The 21,902-nt window shown below is 37.4% G+C and overlaps 1 protein-coding gene across 10 annotated transcripts in view; it reads left to right on the top strand.

Moving 5' to 3' along the window:
* ST18 (ST18 C2H2C-type zinc finger transcription factor) overlaps positions 1-21,902 on the top strand; it is a 169,329-nt gene that overhangs the window by 133,161 nt on the left and 14,266 nt on the right. For all 10 annotated transcript variants that reach the window (XM_057397771.1, XM_057397772.1, XM_057397766.1 and 7 more), the window contains 5 exons: positions 1,750-1,961; positions 10,533-10,778; positions 16,793-16,908; positions 19,868-19,930; positions 20,760-20,828. In XM_057397771.1, coding sequence (XP_057253754.1) covers positions 1,750-1,961; positions 10,533-10,778; positions 16,793-16,908; positions 19,868-19,930; positions 20,760-20,828 — 706 coding nt within the window. The remainder of the gene's footprint in view (positions 1-1,749; positions 1,962-10,532; positions 10,779-16,792; positions 16,909-19,867; positions 19,931-20,759; positions 20,829-21,902) is intronic.

The following is a 21,902-nucleotide window of genomic DNA, read 5'->3' as shown; positions in this document are numbered from 1 at the left end:
CTGAAATGTTTTTATACAAATGCAAATACATACATATGCAATTTATGTATAATGTATATTAGGGATGAAGTTTGCAGCCTGTTGTTCTTGCAAAGATTGCAGTGTGCAGCTATTATTTTAATGGAAAGGTGAAAGCAAAAGAGCAGGTGAGTGCTTTAACTATGCAGATATACAAAAGTCCTCAATAAGAAGCTGATGATGTGGTGTCTGGTTTAGCGTACTATGTAAATATGTAGCTAGCCAAAAGCCCATCATTAGTCCTGTGTGGATTCTGCAATTACAAACTTGATTTGTTAACAAAACATTAACCTTTCATAGCCTGTTTTTTTAACTTTTTAAATCTTTTAGGGTGCATAATGGAACATGCATTTTTTTTTTTGCTCTTTAATTATAACTTGAAGTTAGATGTGGTAACTGCTAAAAATGTAGACCTTCTTGCTTGTGCTACAGTTTTACAGCAGCACTGGAGAAAGGGAGAACTGAATCATAAGGCTTTTATGTATTGCTCTAGTGAAATGCCTCCAGTACTTAGAACAACTGAATATGACATTCAGCTACAGTCAGTGCATGCAAACAAGCACTTCTTTTAGAGCATCCCAAGTTTGAGGATAGATGAGTTCTTCAGTGTCTTGTGTAGTCTTTAGCATTAAAATGTACTCATCTAAAGCTCTACATCCAAAGGGATCCAGAGCTTTGGGGCTCAGATCTTTACAGAGTGAGCAGATGGCCACATGCAGAAATGTTCTTGTTTTATCTGGGTGTAGGCTGAGAAATTAGATTTTACTTAGTTTATCTTTGTAGGACACTGTGAGAGCTACAGACAAAAGAAGTGACTGTTGCTTCCTAAAAGCTGAAACCATGGTGCTGAGCTTTTCCTGTAACAGTTAGCTACATCTCAAAATCTAAAATCCATAGAGCAGACTTCTTTGTACCTGTTTTAGAATAAATATTTACAATAGAGCAGAAAACAAAGAGCTACACACACCCCTTCTGTGAAAGTGCTTCTCTGTTCACCTGTTAATTTTTTATTCTCAACTGATCTCTTTGTGCCTAATAAATCTGTGTATTATTCAAAATAATAGCCAACATAAGACAGAGAGCCAAGATCAGTAATATTCTGGATCTTAATTGTCAATACATTTTTTAATTTATTAAAGTGTGGACTTAAATTCCTAAAAATATCCACAAAATAAGAACTGAATATTCCTAACAGGTAATGTTCTTATCTGATTGCTCTGGTTCATCTGGGCTTGTTCTCCTTACTTACATAAGCAAAACTATTTAAATAACAGACTTATTTAAGTAGGGTAAGCAGTGTTGTTTTAGCTAAGACTGGACAAGCCACTGTTGTTTCTTTACACAATAGAGCTCCAAGAGGAATCCTTTATAAGCATACATTTACAATTGCATTTGCCCACCACTGTTTTCAGGTCACGATGGGTAACGCACTCAGGCTTGTTCAGTCTTTCCTTGGACATCATTGCTTTCAGTGCCTGGGTAAAGAATGAGTAAAATCTACGTAAAAGTCTTGGGTTCTTTGTTGAAAAATGTGTATTTGTCCGATAGAAATGAAATTATTGTGCTTCTGAAGCCATTTTTACAGCAAACCCTTACTGCCAATAGGAAATGTATTGTCTTAAATGTATTCTTTGAACATTTTAATGCTATGAAATTGTAGTCTGAGAAACAAAACTATTTAATGGGTAAAATCTCATACGTGCGATTGCTAATCAAATCTCTCTTCAACAGCAAAGCATTTTTCAAATCCAGTGAAATTTTCTAATCGACTGCCTAGTGCTAGCGCCCACACACAGAGCCCTTGCCATGCCAACTCTTATAGCTACGGTCAATGTAGTGAAGACACCCACATAGCAGCAGCTGCTGCTATCCTGAACCTTTCCACCCGCTGCAGGGAAGCAGCAGAGATCCTCTCCAACAAACCGCAGAGTCTGTCTGCCAAGGTAGGGTAGTCCAAGAACCTGGAGGGTGTGCTAGCTACTGAACTGTGCGAATAAACTGTCTTTCATGTTAGTGACTGCATTAATTCCCCAAAAAAGAGGCTTCTGTTTGCATGCTCTTTTGAAGAGAGACAGAGAAAAAATTAGTAATGCAGTGACCAGTTCTGATAAAAATAAATAAATAGCAGGAATTATGTTGTTAACTCTTTTCATAATTGAGCCTTAAATACAAGGGGGGAGTTTTGTGGGAGGAAAAAAAGGTTATTTGAAATCCATCAACAATCTGTGGTAGATAATGAGTTAGATCTATTTCAAGAGGGAATTTTCCTCCCTCAGAAACCTGCCATAAGCAATCAATTTGGAGGCTGGTTAAAAAAAAAAAAAAAAATCATGTCATTAATTAAAATGATATTTTGCTAGCAATGGAACAGAATTACACCTATCGAGTCTGTTGTGTTTGGAGTTCATGTCAGTTTAACAAGGTGTAGGGAAGGAAATAACAACTGACTGGTAAAATTCTCCTTTCTGCTGGCAAGAAAGGAGAATCAGGCCCACAGCGTTTGGAGATAGATAATTTGGGCAAGTCTGTCATAATGGAAAGCTGCCTAATATCGTAGATGTTTGTGTGGCTTTCATGTTTTGGTTTCTGCTTTGCCTTTCCTCACAGATCTTTATGATTTACAAATGGTACTGTGTGAGCTATGAGCCTTATTTTCTGTGTTATTACATAGTATTTTATTGCTGATGAAAACAGGCAAGATTTTCTTCTGTTGACTGGTTGTGGGAGCACTGTTGATTATTTTACTTTTAAAGTCACATGTTGTCCACTGCAAGGAAACTTTTTAAAGCTATGTGTAGATGAGAGGGTGCTATTACAAGAACTTGAGAAGAAACCACTGGGGAGTGAAAAGGGGAGTACATGTTAAAACACAGAGTAGGAAGTGTGCTTCTGCTGTGGGACTCTGTGTCATTATGTGTGCTCCACAAGACAAATGACCTATTTCTCTGTAAGTCATTGTCACTCTACCTAATCTATTTTAGCTCAGTGTGGCTAGAGATGGCTTCTCCAGTTATCGGTCTCAGTTTATTTGGGCCTTCATTCACCATTGCTAAGAGGTTGACAATTATTGTTTGAGTGGAACCATTAATTTCACCATCAGAGCACCACCTTGTTAGGTATTCCAAGCCTTGAACCTTTGCAGAGTGTTATCCCCTTTGATTTCTACTTGTGAAGTCTTGGATCTTGAGGTTAATATTGAGAGATGTCAAGGGGTAGACTTTTCAGGGTGTGTCCACATGCATTCCCTGTAATTCAGACATAATCTGCCCTAAGGGTTGCTCACAGAACCTTTCTCAGATGACTGATCCATGTCTGATATCTGCTGCAAAAAGCTCCTTCCACCAGTCTTCAGCAGAGGCTTCTAGCAGGGAAATGGAAACTGATGCCAATGGCTGAATTAAATTGCTGCTGCAGCCTTTGGCTGACCTCAGCAATAGACCTTTCTTGCCAGAGAAGAGCAGTAAAGGGACCAGGCATAACCCAAAGATTTTCTCCTCTGTACCTGCTTTACAGTTGCCAAATCATGGGGAAGGTTTGAATAGAAGTGAACATAATCGTAACGATATGTAGGGACACTTGGGGCACATAGCTTACTCCTTTTTCACAGCTAGGCATCCGGCCTAAAAGAAAATCACCTGCATACCTTGCTATCTCCCTGCCTCCACTTTTGCCAGACTTTCTGGAGGGCATAGTGCTACAAAACATCTGACTGAAGAATCGGAATTAGCTTCTGGCCAGAACACAGTCAAGTAAGTCCCAAACAGATTCAGTGGCCAAAACCAGACAAAACATTTTTTTTATTTGGTTTTGGCTATCTATTAGCTTTATCATACAGGATTCAAACAAAAAATTGTGGAAATAAATCATCAGGCTCTCTTAATATGCTTTCTGATTTATAATATGAAGGACAAAATGAGGCTATTTTTTATACAGGCTACTATCTATTTATTGATGTTTCTGATTTTTTTTTCTTTTTCTTCTTCTTTTTGTGGCTGGTATTGGCCACAAAGGTAAATGTTTAACTGCTAGAATATCTTACAAATTTTTAGATTATAAAAAACATCTCTTGATACTTTATCAGTGCTTGGACTCAAATAATGCAGCATCAACAGATGACTACAGAGTTAATGATTTCCTCTTTCTGATCCTGATAGCACACACATTCACCAAGTCTGAAAATACCTGTAGGGTGGCTGAGTTCAGAGCCCCATAAAACCAGACTTCTCAACCCTGCCCTTTGCCACAGTCTTTTGTTCCTTTGCATAAGAAAGACTGATTAACATCATCTATATTTTAGCAGATCAAAACTCCTGCCTTGTAAAGGTGTTTGTTCTTATAGCAGCAGCATTAGGAAGCCTCCCAGCAATCCAAGCCATGACACTTTGCAGGTGGAAGGCAGAGTGGTGGTAGAGCAAGGACAAGGGGGCTGCAGAGGGTTTCCTGGACTTGGTGGAAATCCTTTGCAAGTTACACAATTGTCAGAGCTGTAAAGATTTTGCTTCTAAGTTTTAAAAGCAGAAGTTGAACTACAAACGTTTCAAGAAAGTGTCATTTTCTTGAATTCACTCAGGGCATGCTTATGTCGCCTTGCTTAAACAGGTGAGGAAAACACCAAAACGTTTTTTAGCACAAGTGTATTTCATAAGTAGGTTTTTCTCTTTCTGTCTCAAATTTTATTTCTTGACCTCCAGTGCTGTCCATTTTTTAGTAAGAATTGGATTTTTTACCTTCAATATTAACTACTTTTCTGTAAATATAGATAATGCTTAGATGAAAAAGTATGGTTTTACAGCACAGTTCCAAATTTCACTACTTTGAGGAACTTTCAAATACATTATGTATCAGTTCAAAAGGGAGAGTTTAAGCCGAAAAAAGAAAGGGAAGTGTAGCAAGGATAGAGAAAATAGACTGCACATTAATAGTACCATTGGGAAGCAAAACTTCCAAAACTATCTAATATACAAAGGTGAGCTGCCAACTACCTCAAGATTAAACTTATGTATTTATAAATTAAGCAATTTAAAGAATAAATTTGTTCTGAAATGAGCATTAAAATGGATCCTAAATTTTATCTATGAATTATCTATCAGCTGCATACAAAATACTAGCATCATCAGATACCTTGATGATACTGCTTGCAAAAATAATTAAAACCACTTTAATATTACATTATCAGCCTTTCAATCTCCACCTGGTACTGGGGTAAACTGTTCCCCTGAATATAATCCTGATCAGCCTAATTCTCATGTGACCAGGACCCCCTAACCAGTCTCCTGATTGCAGTTTATGTAGCTGAATTCAACTTCCTTTGAAGTTAGGAGAAGGATTGCCCTTGACAACTTAGCCTGCAATTTCTAGCATAGTGCAAGAGTCTACATCACTGTAACATCCAGGGATCTTCCCTATTTACAACCCTCACCACATTCATGTCTCACAGAGGTAGCTGCAAGCAATACAGTTTATCTGTATCCTCATCATTAGTGCTTGCCAAACATTTTGTTGACTGTTTTGGTGGCTTTCCCACCTGTTTAGACAAAATGGCATATGCACTCTATGCATTGAAAGAAAACAAAAAAATTACACTTGCTAAAATCGTTTAAAGTTCAGATTCTGGTTTTCAACAAAAGTATGTCATCTCTCCATTCTTGGATATTGATAATGGTGATAATCACATCAATTATTTCAACAATGTAGTTAGTACTCAGCACGTTTGTCAGGCAGTCCTTTACTCCAAGTACCTTAAAGCCTAAATACAGGATGAAAAGTCAGCCAAGAGTATCACCAGGTACCATCCTGTTATACTGCTGTGCATATTGCTCCTTGAGTACACTCTTGGCTAGCATTTTTTAATTTGTGAATTGCTCTGAGCTGAAGTTGTGACTTCATTCTTTTGTCTCAGCCTTTGCTGGGTGTTTACAAATTTTCTTATTTTGACCCAAATTAGTGTTTTAATTTGCTGCAGAAGAGCTCAATTGCTTAAATATAAGTCAGAATAACTGAGGTTCAAGTGCATGTATATTTATTGGCTGGGCATAAAAAAAACTGTACTCTTTTGGATGGTGTTGTATGAAGAATAGTATTCATATAGATGGCAAGATACTAGTTTCAGAATTACTCCAAATACCAGAACTGAAGAGCTCTTTCAAGCTTTCCAAACTAGACTGAACTGCTAATGGAAATGCAGAATCACTGATAATGATGTTTCTTTGCACTCACTTAGTATTAGGTTGCATGGCTGATGCTGACCAAAGAATGCATAAACCCCATTATATGTAATGATACAATCTCTGTAAGGTCACAGGTTTGAAATAAGACACAATAATTCACTCTTTCTGATCCAGATATGAGATAAAACTTAACTTGTAATCATTACCAGAGACATACTACAGAGTATTAAATGTTGTGAGTGATCAGATGGACCAAAAGCATATGAAAAAATGCAGGAGTAATTTGCCACAAAACCCTACTTCCTTTATTGTTCTAGTTGATGTAGTTCAGTTCTAAGAACAAGACTTAATAATGTACTCAAAAATATTCTGTAATATATAGTCATAAAATAAAAGGGAGGTTGAAAAAGTTTTATGTTAAAGTACAAAGAACTTGAAGAATTTAGATACTGTTTTTTGTTTACACAGAATCATAGAATCATAGAATAGTTAGGGTTGGAAGGGACCTTAAGATCATCTAGTTCCAACCCCCCTGCCATGGGCAGGGACGCCTCACAGTAAACTGGACTTGAACATCACCCGGGATGGAGCATATTTATATTAGTCTTCATTTTAGACATATAATCTTAGTATAGTATTAATTGTACTTTATCTTTTCACTGAATAGATTCTGGAATAAAGAAAATATGCTTCAGTCATTTTTCTCTCCTTTTTAATTCTGGAACCTTTTTTACACCTGCTTGTGAAACCTGTGGGTGTGATTACACTGTCACTGATGTGGGAGTGGATAAGGAGTAACCTGAACTTAATTATTGTGTGCATCCTCTCACCCTCATTGATTTTTCATCGTTGCTTCAGTGGATTTTTTTTCTGGTTTTCACCAATGTAAATGTAAATAATATCAAAATCAGACTCCCAAGATTTACACAGCCTCAAGCTTACATAAGTTAGGAAATAATAAGATACATTTGCATCTTTATTTTACTTATGCTTTTAAGGAAGAATCAGAACAGTTTACATTGTTTTGGTAGCTATATTTTAAATATGTCATGCTAAATGGATAAATATAGGCCTGTTCACACATGCAGTAGAGTCAACAGTAACAAGATCTTGCCTTCACTGAGAACACAGCCTTTACAAGTCTGAGCTAAGCATAATAAGTGCCATTTTCTGTCAGCATGTCATAGCACTGCTCTAGGGTTTTTTGCCATTTGCCAATTTTGTCTTTTTAGTTCCATTTTAAAAATAATGTAAAAATAAACATAGTAAAACAAGCAAAGGAGACATATTGAGAGGAGTGTGGAATGAGAGTAGGAATGAAAACTGAAGCAGTATCTCTGACTATCCTCTCTTTTTGCTCTGTCATTTGGAGTTTGCTATGAAGGCAGCAAAGTGATAGTTCTTTTATATTATTCTGAATAAAAAGCCATGCCGTAAACCTGCGATCCATCCTGCAATGGGTAAAAGGGGATATTTTTTCCATGACTATATTTAATTGTTGTGTGCATCTGTGAGCTCACTTAAACCCCATCTGTATGCTACTTCACAAACACACAACCCAGCCTTGCCTGATCAGAATTAGGTACACGATGGACAGCTCAACTTCTACGTGAATTTCAGGAAAGTGCTGAGAAAGCTTTAAATATCTACGTTAGTTAATGCACTGCTTATGAACCAGAGCTCCTTGCTGTTGCTAATGGTACCTGTTTCTCAGACTCAAAGCATTTCCTGTTATTTTTTGATGTCTAGTTTCACCAAGGAGGGGGCCTTGATTCTTTTGGGTCCTTTTTGTTGCCTCTATTGCCCTCTGAGTAGCTGATATTTTGTCAGTGACAGAGAATCTGCACTATTTATGGGGTTTGCACTATAAAACTACTGCAGCCCAGTCACATGGCTTCCTTTCCTAAGCCATCTGTCACAGAGGTCTGGAATTTTATGAGAATGTTGGTTGTGCAGACTTAACCCAAGTTTTTTTATTATGAAAAATGTCATCAACTACAATATTTAGCATTTTACTTTACATTGGACATTAAACTTGATTACTGTAGCTCTGTTTCATTGCTATAGTTACATATCAACTATGAAGCCAAAAAACACTGGGGCAATCATAGCAGAGCTATATTGCCGGATCCTGGAGTATGTACTTGGCACTGATATAGTTAATATCTTGGATTTTTGTAACTAAGGTTTATTAATGCTGGTATAAAAATGTATTTGATATTATACAGATGGCATAAGATGTTGTGGTTACTAAGTTATTATCCAGGATAAGCTGCACTGTCAAATTCAGGGCTTAAAACTATCACAGGAGATTAAACTATTTACTAAAAAGGGGTAGAAAGATATAACCAAAGCGTCTTAGTATGAACATATTAGAAGTGTGTTTACTTCCCATAAATATGATAAAACATCTCTCTCTTTAAGCCGTATGATTGAAAATGTGAACTTTGCTATGCAGGAGAAGCAAACAAGAGATGCCTGAGTTTCTGAATGGGGGACAAGCAGATGGCTTGGTAGTGTTTTAGTCTAGGTGGGCATCTGTCTTAGACCCATGGATATAAAATGGAGTCAAGCTGTCTGTCAAGCTGTAAGGAGAGATTGTTGGGTCCTAAATTTTCATTTTGTACCAACATTTCCCTTCTGATTAAAAAGATCTCATCAGGCACATTTTACCTTTAAATGAGTCACCACTGGCAATGATAGAAGACAAGGCTGCATGAAGGAAGCTTGTAGTTTTAGTCCAATCAGGGTGGCCATGTCACACTTTCAGCTCAGGGATTCCCAATAATAATTCCCAGTTACACCACAACTGTTTTTAAGATCTTCAAGCAAGGAGAAGTTTCACTGCCCTATCTTTAGCTATTAAATGGTTGACTAATCACCAAGCTCCAGCAACAGTTCATGGGAAAAAAGAGAAAGTGACCCTTTGTGCCAGTGTCTAATCTCTTCCTAAGGAAGAGGTCTAATAATTATGGGAAAATTTGTGTCCTGGACATACATGTCTCTTTTCCATTTCCAACCGAGAGTTTAGGTGACTGACTTATGCTAGTGGTTTACTTTTACATTACTCAAGGTAGGAAGTCTCAATCTGGATTTATATGACTGTCTACTCCAGTTAAGCAGCACCTAACACACCTAGCCCCAAATTTTCAAGCTATATTTGAGCTTTGTGATGATACAAATAAAAAATAGTAGTGATGACAATAACAAAAAGACACATAGCAGTGTTAATTACAGCATTTTACATTAAGGGATCTATGACATTACCTCTATAGTCTTAATGTTTTCCACCTTATTCAGGGCAACGCAGAGAACAAGTCTACCAAGTGCTCCTCCAGAAGCCACTTCCTGTACTCAACTTCAGTTATCATTGGCAATAGCAACGACTAGTCTATGCTCGTCCCTGTATACACAGTATGTCAATATGAAATTTTGGTAGCTTGCATTAGTAAGTTGCACTTCCAGGAGCTCTTCATCATTCTAAGAAGAGGAGTTTACAGTCTTTTTCTGCGGTCAGAGAGGGTGAGGCAGAACAATGATCTTTCTTTTCATTGTTCTTGTACAGCTGAACAGGAGCTCCTCTGAGATCTTCTCCCAGACTGGAAAGAGCAGTTGAGTCTTTCGCCTAACTGCACACACCCTTGTAATCAAAGGCTGCTTTTTGATATTCTTCCCAGGTGGTAAAGGCTTTGGCAGCTCGTGCTTAAGGTCACCATCAGGGAGAACCTCCTAAAGATCGTTTTATAGCTCCCAGTCTAGTGGTCTCAGTACAGACCTGTGCCTTAGTGGCCTAGGAAAAAAATGATTAAAGCTTTATGTTGAGTGTTGTACAAAATCCTAGTGAAAATTTTTCCTACTGTTAGGCATATTTCTTTCCCCCTCCTTCTCTCCCCCATGCCGCAGATGTTGTAATGTTTCTGTGGCGTGGGGGGAAGGGAGAATACATAATAGTATTGCTGTTGGTGACCTAAACAATGCATTAATGCTTTTAACTGTGAATTGGGGTCATAGTTCTCTGTAAGAGTGAAAAGATCAAGAAGATTTAAAGCTAAACTTTTTTTAAATAAAACTAGATTTAGGGTGTATAGGTTATGGTTAAGAGGCATCTTATTTAAATTCTACTTGCTATGTTTAAGCTGAGATGCAGGGATATCATTACCGAAGCTATGCTTAAGTCTTCCTAAGAGTTGGACATTAACTGATATAAATTGAAAATCTGGTTTTAGATTCAGATAAATTTAAATAAAAGCGTAGATTTATATTTATCCTTTAAAAGCGCCACATGGTTATGTTGCAGCCTCACCATGTCCGTCTCTGAACATGTCTCTGTTTCCTGTTGCATGTCAGGGAGCTGAGATAGAAGTGGATGAAAATGGCACTCTGGATTTGAGCATGAAAAAGAACCGAAGCCAAGACAAAGTTATACCTCTCACTTCTTCCAGCACAGTGCTTCCCACTCCTTCCTCTTCTCCTTTCAAAACAAGCAGCATCCTGGTAAATGCAGCCTTCTACCAGGCTCTTTGTGAACAGGAAGGCTGGGATACACCAATCAACTACAGCAAGACCCATGGCAGGAAAGAAGAAGAAAAAGAGGTATTTTTATCTGTATCTGGATGACTTTTTCCCTTGGATGAGTGGCCATATGATGGTCTTCTGGATGACCACTCTAGTGCATTTTAAAGGGAATCAATTTCCACAGGTAGAAGTTTGTGAACACTGAGCTGGCTTTAAATCCATCTTCAACGTGACATAAAAAATCACTACTCACTTTGAAAAAACTTGCTCTCAGAGCCTACTTGTGAACGTCTATTAGTCTCTAAGATCAGGAAATCAAAGGTATCCATCAACAGAAACTGATTTTTAAGTTTTTTCCTGATGGCTCAGTTTTGTAGCACATACACCCCAAAGGCCTAGGGGAAAAAGAAAAAAAAGAAAAAAAAAAATCCAAAACTGAAGAAACCCCAAATCAATGCAGCTTTTTACATGCTGAAACAAAAAGTAGTTTTTCCACATCAACTCTTTCTAATTGTAGATAATTTATTATCTATGTATTTAAACACATGCTAGAACCATACCTACAATATTATTACAGTGGAAAACTTTTTATTTTACACATAACATACTTCAAGAAATCTCTGCCAGTGAGTCTTAGATTTCACTAGTGAGTCCAGTGGTCCAGAAAACAGTCTGAAAGCACAAATTCAGATATTCAAAACAGTTAGGAATTTCTGAACCTCTTGATTATAAAAAATAACCCAAGAGGATATGTACATAATTTCCACCAGTTGAGATATTTTGTATCTGATAAGCAAACAACATAGAAAACTAGATGAGTATGTAAGGTGCCTTCCCTTTTCAACCTGTCCTAGGAAATGTAAAAGCCCAAATTTGAAAATGAAGTTGCAGGAACAAAGAAGAGCAACTAAAATTTCACCAAACACTTCTATTTAGCTATTTTTCAACTTTAATATCTTCTGGACTGCTACTTTGAACTTGATAGTTGTGCTCGTTTTGTTTTTGTTTCTTTTTTGTTCTTTCATGTCTGTTTATCCCATCTTGGCAACAAGGCAGCATAATCTCCTTTTGCCTTTCTTTCTTATTCCTCTGCTTTGCTGGTGAGTTTGTTTTTTTTTTTTTTCTGTTGAGCCTGGCTGTCAGAATATGGATTGCTTACATTGTCCTTAAATCAAGAAGGGACCACCAGCACCTTTAAAGGCTAATTAGATAAAATGTCGATAATTAACAGGGACAAGCCTAAGTGATAGCTTTCTGAAACAGACTAAAAGATGTCCCAAATGGGAGATTTTATGCAGTTTTAAATACTTTTTCTCCCTCTTTGGTTTTATATATCAAATAATAGCATTTTTACATTATGTTTATTACAAAATGATCTTTTGTTCAAAACCAGCACTTCAAGAAAACATAGATGGGGTAAATTTATTTGGGGCTGAGGTTAGGGGATCCAGGCCACCAATTCAAAAAATACCTGGAAATAAAAGATAATTCAGTTGCTTGAAGAAAAACATCTGGCAGCACTGCTGACACATCTGTCATAATTGACTTCTGAAACAGCTTGCACCATGGAGAATCATTTCTTGGAGTCTGAGTTGTCTTGAAGAGCCCTTTGCAGTCACCTCTGTGGGCTGATGTTTCTCCTTACCTCAGCAATGAGACCATGATCCCTACATCAGGGTTGTGGAGTGAGTTTAACACAAGGCAGTAAGCTGAGGGCTCATGCTCTTCCCCGTTCATGACGCATATTGAGCAAGTACATTCAGCTTTGCTAGAATGCCTTGCTGCAGGGGATCAATTGGTGCCACAGACTTGGCAGGGGACCTGTCCTGCTACTCCTCCTTCCTGCTGCCACTGCAGCTCTGTGAAAGAGCCGTGGCAGGAGCACCTCCATATCCCCTCCAGTCCCTGATTGACTTTCAGAAGGCTGTAATGGGTGGCTGGCTGTTTCCCTGCCCCTTACTGGCACAGGGAGCTGGAGGCATCGGCAAGCTACCTGACAGGACATAAAGGTCTGTGTTCAGGCAATCTTGCCCCTTGCTTTGACACTCTGCAGTTCATCCCTAATCGATGATCAGGCACCAAACCTTTTTTTATGAGCTTTTGCCATCCTGGGTAGTGTTGACATGTCCAGTGATGTCAGGTCCAGAGGCTCTCTTTTCAAAACCAAAGACTGGCAGTTATCCTCATGCAAAGAAAATGACTGACTATATCTAATTCATTGTTATCTGCTTCATATGCACAACAGTTGCTTAATTTTGGTGGTAATTTCCAGAAAATATTGTCTCTCTCTCTCTCAGAAAAATAGCCTGTCCAGATGCCCCCTTAGAAAAAAAAAAAATCTGAATTTGGAAAAAGCTCAAAATCTCTCCAAAAGGAAAGTGCTGAGAAATAACTAGAGCTGTTAGTTAGTTCAACTGTCAGTTCTCCAAAGATTTCAGGGCTTAAAAATGTTAAAAGTGCCAGATGCTATTATCTGTTATTCATGTTACCATTATGTTCTGGTCTTTGCTGAAATCAATATAAACTTCCATCTGTACATTAATGGAGTTTCATTGCTTTCTTTATTTCTGTAGTGTGCATGCATGAATACACACATGTTTTTTGCAGAAAATAGTAGTTTTGGACCAATTGGGCTGGTTCTGATTTTTATTTTAGCCTGGAATTCTTCAGAACTTTAATGCCATTTAATTTAAATCCATTCAAATGGGAAAGGAAAAAATGTACGTATGGTTGGACTTGACTAGCTGTGATGATCATCACCTAATAGACCAAAAGATGGAAAGTGCTAAAGGTGTTTTTCCAAAGCATTATCTCTCCCTCTAAAGTTAAATTCCTAGAGAAGCACGCAAGCCAAGACATGAAGCTCTACATTCAGTCTTAAGTGCAGAGGACAAAAAAATATTTAGCCTTTAGGTCCAACCTACTCCTTTCAGACAGAGGCAACCCCTTTTGGGCCATGAATACTGATTCAAGTTTGTAGAAAGGCGCAGTTTAATTATTCCTTTGCCTACATTCCCTTTGCACTGTCTTCCTTTTGCAGCTTTTTCACGTCTAAAGATTTCATACTGCTTGAATAATACCAAGAGTTGCACAAGTTGTTAACTCAATGCTGAAGAAATCACCTGTTTAAATGTCTATATGTCCCCCTCATTCCTAGGAAATATACTAAGGGATGTCAACTAGGAAACAAACTGTTTTCCCACTTTGGTCCTTACTAGATTCTTTCTTTTTTGAAAGAGCAGTTACTATGAAATTGTAGCTGTTTGTGTATGTATATGTGTGTATAACTATTGGTAAAAAAAAAAAAAAAAAAAGCCCAACCAAATTTTAGTAAGTCAATTCAGGAATTTTACAATTAAAATTTGAAAAAAAAAGAATTATTTCAAAGATGGAAAATGAAAATACTGCAATTCTAATCCCTCTACTATCAGTTATACTGGTGGCTGTAAATATACTCATGGCAAACTTCATCTTACAATCTTATTTTTGTTAAGTGATTCAGTGAAACATTATTAAGTGAAGCTGTGGACTACAATACTGTAGCATTGTTGCAAGCATCGATATACATAATTCTCGATCAGTCTTCTCTGTGCAGCAAGTGTCAGAGAGTGACATGATGAATATCTCACACACACACATGCACACACATACACAAGTTTCTGGTCCATCACTAGCAAAAGATCAAGAGATATCTTTCATTTGAGTACATACATATGAAACTATTAATATACCTTGCAGCACAAAAAGGGATGGCTACCCTTGTTTGCTGCAGGTGGATCCTAAAGTACATCACACATCTCGGGATCCCAGTGGAGAGCCAGAGTGGTCTTTTCACCACCCTATGCTCCAGGTTCCTCTCAGCTGTACCATTGACAAGAAATGGAAGAGGCTGATGAGTGCCTGGTTTTGATACATAGTTAGGGTCCAGGCAAGATATGCACTAAATTTTTAGAGAAGCAGCATTGGTCCTCCATTCAGCGATACAGATGTAGCCTGACAGAGTAGCTGTTAGAAGGGAAACTAAGAAGCCAGACTTCTTCAACCTCCATTCTGTTAGGTGTAAACCATTTTACCTGTGTTTTTTGAAGTTATTTTGACATCTGATCCCTTCCAGCTGGGTTGCTATTTTGTTTCTTTTCGGCACTTTAGATTTTACAATGACTTACACTGCTGCCGATCCCTCTAGGACCCTGCAATTTATGTGTATAGAAAAAAGGTTTGTCAGAACTTATGGACAGAGGAAAAGGAACTCAAATCCCCATTCTGTGGATTCCAGTGGCAAAAAGAACCCCTCATGCCACTGGAACCAGGATTTAACTCAATGCTGGAAAAAAGCCTTTGACATATCTTGAATCTTGAGCAAAACTGACACCCACTTTTTTCACCTTTGGTTTTTAGCATTTTAGTTTCCATGTTTGGAGTACTTTCAACTCTTTATTATTTCTGTACTAACATTTTAGCACCATCTTTCATTGTTTTTAATTTTCTGTATTACTCCTTATCTGATATTTTCCTTTACAAATAAAATTCTAAAAGCCTGAAATAGATCAGGGTTTTTTCATTTAAATTAATTAATTGACAATCTCTATAAAAGCGTGTTTAGAAAAAATGTATATACGTCTTTTTTATTTCCTTATTTGTAGCAGATTAGATTATTCTGAAACAAAATAACCCCAACAAATGTGGTTGCAAAAATCGGTAGTAATTGATATAACAATAATATGGCATGGTATCTATATGTATGTGTAGTGTAAGTTTCAGAAGACAGTAGGTAGCCAGCACCAGAAAACAGAAGGAAGTCATATTGAGGATCCAGTCTCCAAACAGGCAAAGATGAGCTGCCAGAATAGAGGACCATATGGAAGATTTATCAGAAGAAACACCCCTGCAGAGCTTACAAGTCCCGTTAGGCAGAATCTCCATTTTCAGTCCAGATTCTCCTCAGCCCTCTGCTCTGCATTAACAGCTCTGCAGACATCCCTGACCCTCTGTCCCGGCATGTTCATCAGCTGCACAAGCTTAGAGCATCTATGGCACCAGCCCTGTAAGTTTAGCAGGAGCTGGGAGCTTCTCCTCTCAACCACAGGCAGCAGTTTCTGCTCCCACAGACAGCAAGGTAGGTATCACCTCTGGGTGACACCTTCATGAGTATTGGAACAGAGGCACAAAACCAACATGAAGTCCCAGAAGGGATTAATTGAGATCTGATAATTGATGCTATGGGCTTTGGAGAATTCTTGAATGATACAATGTCCACAGAGCATTCCTCCAGAAAGGAAATACTTACATTTCATAAAAATAATAATAATTAATTCTCAAAACAGAATAAACCGAGCTACTTCTGAGCAATCAAAGCAGACTTTTTAGAAAGCAAAAATAAATTTCCTTTCAGGACTCCAAATTTCCAAACTCCTTCTTGAGGAATTGAATGTTCATGGTCCATACCATCCATCAAACAGCACTGTAGCAGTGATGATTTTCATCTATGAACAGTAGAAATCAAGAATTACCCTTAGCAGTCTGCTACTAAGAAAATTCCAAAGCAGTTTGTTCTTATCACTTTTATTTCAACAAGAATCTGCTCTTTGAATAGTCATTCCAATCTGCAGACCTGAAAAGCTTTGTATTTACATATGATTACACAAAATAGGGGAGTTTTAATTTATGCTTGCAATTTACTAATTCACAGTACAATAGGACTCATTTCAACTGTATACAAAACTTAGTGATATACTTGCACAGAAAAAAACATGAGCATACTTGCCAAAGTCTGTTTTGGTTCTATATATTCAACAACTTTATTCTCTCCTTGTATTTTTCTTTTGCCTTTATCACCATTTTATAAATCTAAACAAAATTTTGCTTATGTATGACTTAATCCAGCATCTGCTTTTAAAAATACTTGCACAACATTTTTAAAAGTCTACCAATGAGAACCTGAAATTATGAGGTACTAAACTTTATTTCTTAAAACTTTTTTCTTATTAATATTTTCCAAGAGGTTCTCTTCTTGTCACAGTAAGTTATTTGTTGAATATTTGGGAGCCCTTGAAGACAGAAACTTTTTGTCACAATCTCATCTAATATTTCAGAAAGATCCAGTGAGCTCTCCAGAAAACATGGAGGAAAAGAAGTATCCAGGAGATGTCTCCATACCAAGTCCTAAACCTAAGCTCCATTCAAGAGATCTCAAAAAGGAACTCATCACGTGAGTCACAAAAAATGCCATGCTTTCCTCTGCCCTGGTAAAAGCTGACTACGCTGTCATTCTGAGTGGTGGTTTTGAGTAGATTTGCAGGAGCTGAACAAGGAGACGCACATGACTATTCGCTATTGGGGTATGCAACTGTCCCAGGGTTCTCTAAACTGTAGGCAATCTATGTTTAAGTCCTTTATCTGCTTCTTTCAAAGCTGAGTTAGTTATTCTGTCATGCCTAAAATCCAGTGGAGGCACAAATTTACACTCTGAGGGAGCAGGCTTGCTCTGTTTTAAATTCCAAAACTTCACTATCTAAAATTGCAAAGAAATTCCATTAATGTTTTCTGCATGCAACAGCTTGTTTCAGTTTAGAATTTTTCAGCAAAACTGTCCCAGCCAGCTCCTAACACTAGTCACTTTTTAAACTCTCATCTAGACTTCACAAAACTCCCTTGGATTCACGTCAGTACCAGTTTGATATCAATATGGTGTTTTCACTCTAATAGTCATCTACAGCTTAGTAATCATTTATGACACTATTCTTTTTGTCCCAACCCACAGTAGGTCTTTCTAAACAAGTGAACTCCGTATCGCTTAGTGATGACAGTCCATAACATATCACTGCAGACTCACCCACAAATAAATGTGTAGCATCCCATCACCTTGTGGCACTAAAGCAGTTAGCTCTGCCTCTGCCTCTAGAATTTACATTTCTTTATGCAAGCTGCTGTGGAGAGAGATTCTTTCCTCTCATGCCATGCAGTCTACATGCTGTCTACTCATCAGATTGTATCTGTAATTGTAGTTCGCAATCTAAATTGCCACAGGTCAGGTTTGTTTTGCCCCTTCTAAATCAAATGTGTACAAAAATCACTGTGAGTTTTTTTGTTGAAGACTAAGGCTTTTCTTTTGTAATAGTTATTCCTTTGTGATATTGACCTGTTTTGATATGTCTGTAAAACACTTTTCTACTCTCCTAAATAATAATACTAGGGCAATGGTCAACTTACAGTGGTTTTACTGTATTTTTTTTAAACAGTGAGTAGAAATAGGTATCTAAAATGTAACTGTGCATAAAATTAAATAAGAAATAGTTTTAATTTATTAGAAAAATCTATAGATAATATAGGGATCATACTGCATTTCTATGGTCCCATTAAAGAACTTGTACAGAACAATTCAATACAGTTGGCTCCATCATGAGGAAGTTTTTAAAATGACATAAACACTTGCACAGAAAAACTTTCTGACATGGTTAGCTTAGCTGCAGTGAACTATTGTGTGAGTACCATTTCCTAGCATGTGCTTTTTAGTTTTTCATGTTAATTCTCTTGCCCAGAGCTGCATTGCTCATATTGAAATGGGCTGTGAAAATGAAGCTCTTTCTTAAGGCTTTTTAACAGATTTGAAATACTTCCTAACACTCTGCCAGCTCAGAGAAAATAGTGAGGTGGGGATCTCAGTACTCCTTATTCATTGGTATGAAGCGCTAGCTAGAAGTATTTGTACAGCTTCTGCTTGCCCTTCTTATCCAAGTGCCCAATGAAAGAAACACATCTCTTTATAAAGTGACTCTGCAGGGTTGGTGTTTTAGAATATTGTAGAAAGGTATAATCAAATCACTTCCCTCTCTCCATCCATGCACAAATTGCATTTCTTGGTATCTCTGCCTTCTTGCAGAGAACTGTATCCAAGTTTGATAAATGAGCTCAGTGTTATGACAGAAGAAGGGCTGAGTGAAAACAGAAGCTATAACATTTTCTCCAAGTCAAACATATTTCCATCTCTTGGAAAAAGAAGTGTGACATAATAATATATAAGTGAGCCTATCTGTCCTGCTAAATGTGTATCACTTATCACTCACCTCTTATCACTTCTCAGTTCAGATGAGAAATATCTTGGGAAACTTTGGTGCCCATTCTGTAATTCAGCTATATGAGCTTGATGTTGTCATGGTTTAAACCCAGCTGGCAACTAAGTACCTCTCAGCCACTCACTCACTCCCCTCTCACCCCATTCAGGATGGGGAGGAGAATTGGAAAAGGTAAAAAAACCTGCATTGGGATAAGAATAGTTAAATAATTGAAATAAAACATAACAACAACAATAATAATAACAATAATAGTAATGAAATATATAAAGAGAGGGATAAAACAAATTAAAAAAAACACAAAACAAAACAGAAAACTAAAAGCACTCAAGTGCTGCACAGTACAATTGCTCACCACACTGGCCGATACCTAGCCTGACCTGAGCAACGATCAGCCCCTTCCAGATAACTCCACCAGTTTATAGACCAAGCATGACGTGCTGTGGTATGGAATACCCCTTTGGCTAGTCCAGGTCAACTGTCCTGGTTCTACTCCTTCCTAATATCAGTGTGCTATTAACATCCAAAATACAGCACTGCATCAGCCACTAGGAAGAAAATTAACTCTAACCCAGCTGAAACCAGAACATATGTTCTGTCCGTTCTGCAACCGTAACACATAATTTCTCACTTATGTCAGCAAATAAATATTGGATGTGTTTCTAAAGAAGGTGCTTTATTTTAGTCAGAACTCAGGGGAATTATTTTGGATATTATTTTTCTCTGGCTTGTGTTATAGGGAGATCAGCCCTAATATTTATGAATTGTTGTCAAAATTTGGTACCAATAATAAAACTGCCCTTTTAAGAACCCAATTAGTAATCCAAAACATTTATGCAAAGCATTATGGTTTCACCTTACATAGATGAAAAAAAAACCCAAACATTTTGACTCACTTGTATAGTGGAAATAGGAATTTTTTTTCCATCTATGCTTCAAGGAGTAATTGAAAACTAGAAGTGTAATGTAAATTTTACCAGTTTTCTGCAGTGTCATGACAGTCTTGAGATGTGTATAGATGAACATCACTGCAGCATAGGGCGAGCTATGTGGTGTCTTATATATGTTCTAATTTCTAACTGCATGTTCTTTGCATAGTTGTCCAACTCCAGGATGTGATGGTAGCGGTCATGTAACAGGAAACTATGCCTCACACCGCAGGTAAGAAACAACAGGAAGCCTAAAACAGGAAATAGAGCTACTTTTAACTATTGTCATCTTTGAATATTTTTATACTACCCATGAATGAATATTCAAAAGTAATTTGCAGAAAATAATGCGTACAGAAATGTGTCTGGTTTTCCTGGTTTTGTAATATTTTCTGAAGGTCTGGACTCAATTGACTGATGGAGTTAAGCAGCATATGCTTATTGCTGTAGCTCCATTTCTCAGTTAAGAACTATAGATAAGTCATTTAGTAAAGTCTGCCTTTTCCTATCTGTACAAGCATTCTCTGTACAGATGCTGGTACATGAGATTTTAAATGAAGTTTCTTCAGATATCTTTATGAATGGCTTTGTTTCTGCAGATATCTCTATGAAAAGCTTTGAAATTCATAGGTCTGCTAACATAATCTGTGAATGTTAAATATTTTCCGCAGAATAGGCAACTGTCAGCCAAGGGGTTGAAATAATAATTTCCTGTCTTTCCCTTTGGGAGCAGGTTGGAAGCTGTTGCTGCTTTTTCCAAGCCTCATGGACCAGGTGCCCCACCTGCCCTTCATGTAGACAACAGAAAGGCAGGAGTCTGTGTCCCAGTGCTTTCCCATGCAAAACTTTACAGAGGCTTATTAGCCTTTGACCCTAACCATGAATCTTTCCAGTAATTTAAGAACTACAGCCTGATATTGGCATCTCCTCTTTTACCAAGAGTGATTATTTGAGGATTTCTTTTTTCCCATTTTAAGTCACAGAGTGTCTAGATGTTGCTGTTTGAGGAAAAGAAAAAAGGTTCTGTTTTAGTAAAACATTTTACATTGGGTTTTTTTCAGCGTTTCTGGATGCCCATTAGCTGACAAGACATTAAAATCCCTTATGGCTGCTAACTCGCAGGAGCTTAAGTAAGTGTTGATAATAGCACAGATGTCATTGTAATTTATCTTTGATCAACATGTTCCCAACGTTAATGCAGTTGTTCATTTTAATTGCTCTGAGTTACATCAAACCTTTGTCTGAAACTTGAAGTAGTTTGAAAGCTTTTGAGGGAAAAAGAGTTTACTCTTCTCCATTTCTCTTTTTCATTTATGTAAAGCTTCATTTTCATGAATAAACCAGGACCTGGGGAAAAACTAAACTCTAGGAGAGATGCTGTTCTATACTATTTCTGAATCAGAGAGAAATAGAAAATACCTAATGTGGGAGACTGATCTGGCAAACAACTCAGTCTGATCCAGTTAGAATAAACTCAGAATTATTTAGTTAGAATAAATTTAGTTAGAATAAGTCTAAAAATGAGACAACTCCTGCAAATCATTTTTTTTATCATTCATTACCATACACTATGAGTTTAATGTCACTGAAGCAGACATCAAGTCATATGATTTTGTGCTGGCATAATTCTCACCATGAAATGTCACTTACAAAAGGACTGTGCAGGCTCTGCTATATAGACAGATGTATAGGGACATATGAATATTTCAAAAATCTGTAGTCAAGAGAGGCACTGGCAACCAGTCATCTAGTTATTGAATTGGCTTTGTCAATAAGGATGTGGGGAAGAGGAAAGGATAATTAGAGTTCTTTCATAGCTTTCCCTCTGCAACTTGTAAATTGGATCACATAATAGATGGCTTGGAAAAACTCATGAATACATGTAAAAAGGGGAGAATCCTGTGACTGTCCTTTATGTCCTTTAGGTACATCTTAGACCAGATAGAAGAAAATAAACTTTGATCATGGCATTATTAAGCTGTTCTGATGGTATTAATAGCAGAAGTGACTACATTTACCTTTGACTCAGTGCTTAGCTTCCCTCCCCAGATCATCTGTTAGTGGTCTTATTCCCTGGTCTGTCAACTTGAATTATAAACAAAATGCTGAATTGACGGCAGCTACAGAGTTGAACCTAGTGGAGATGCAGCAAAATGGCAAAGAAAGGCCATTTGTACGGGCAACTGTTCAATGCAGTTCCCAAA

Source organism: Pezoporus wallicus, unplaced genomic scaffold, assembly GCF_028554395.1.
Source record: "Pezoporus wallicus isolate ANWC-B61680 ecotype Strahan unplaced genomic scaffold, APGP_CSIRO_Pwel_v1 contig_227, whole genome shotgun sequence".
Lineage (NCBI taxonomy): Eukaryota > Metazoa > Chordata > Aves > Psittaciformes > Psittacidae > Pezoporus > Pezoporus wallicus.
This window is presented reverse-complemented; position numbering and strand designations above follow the sequence as displayed.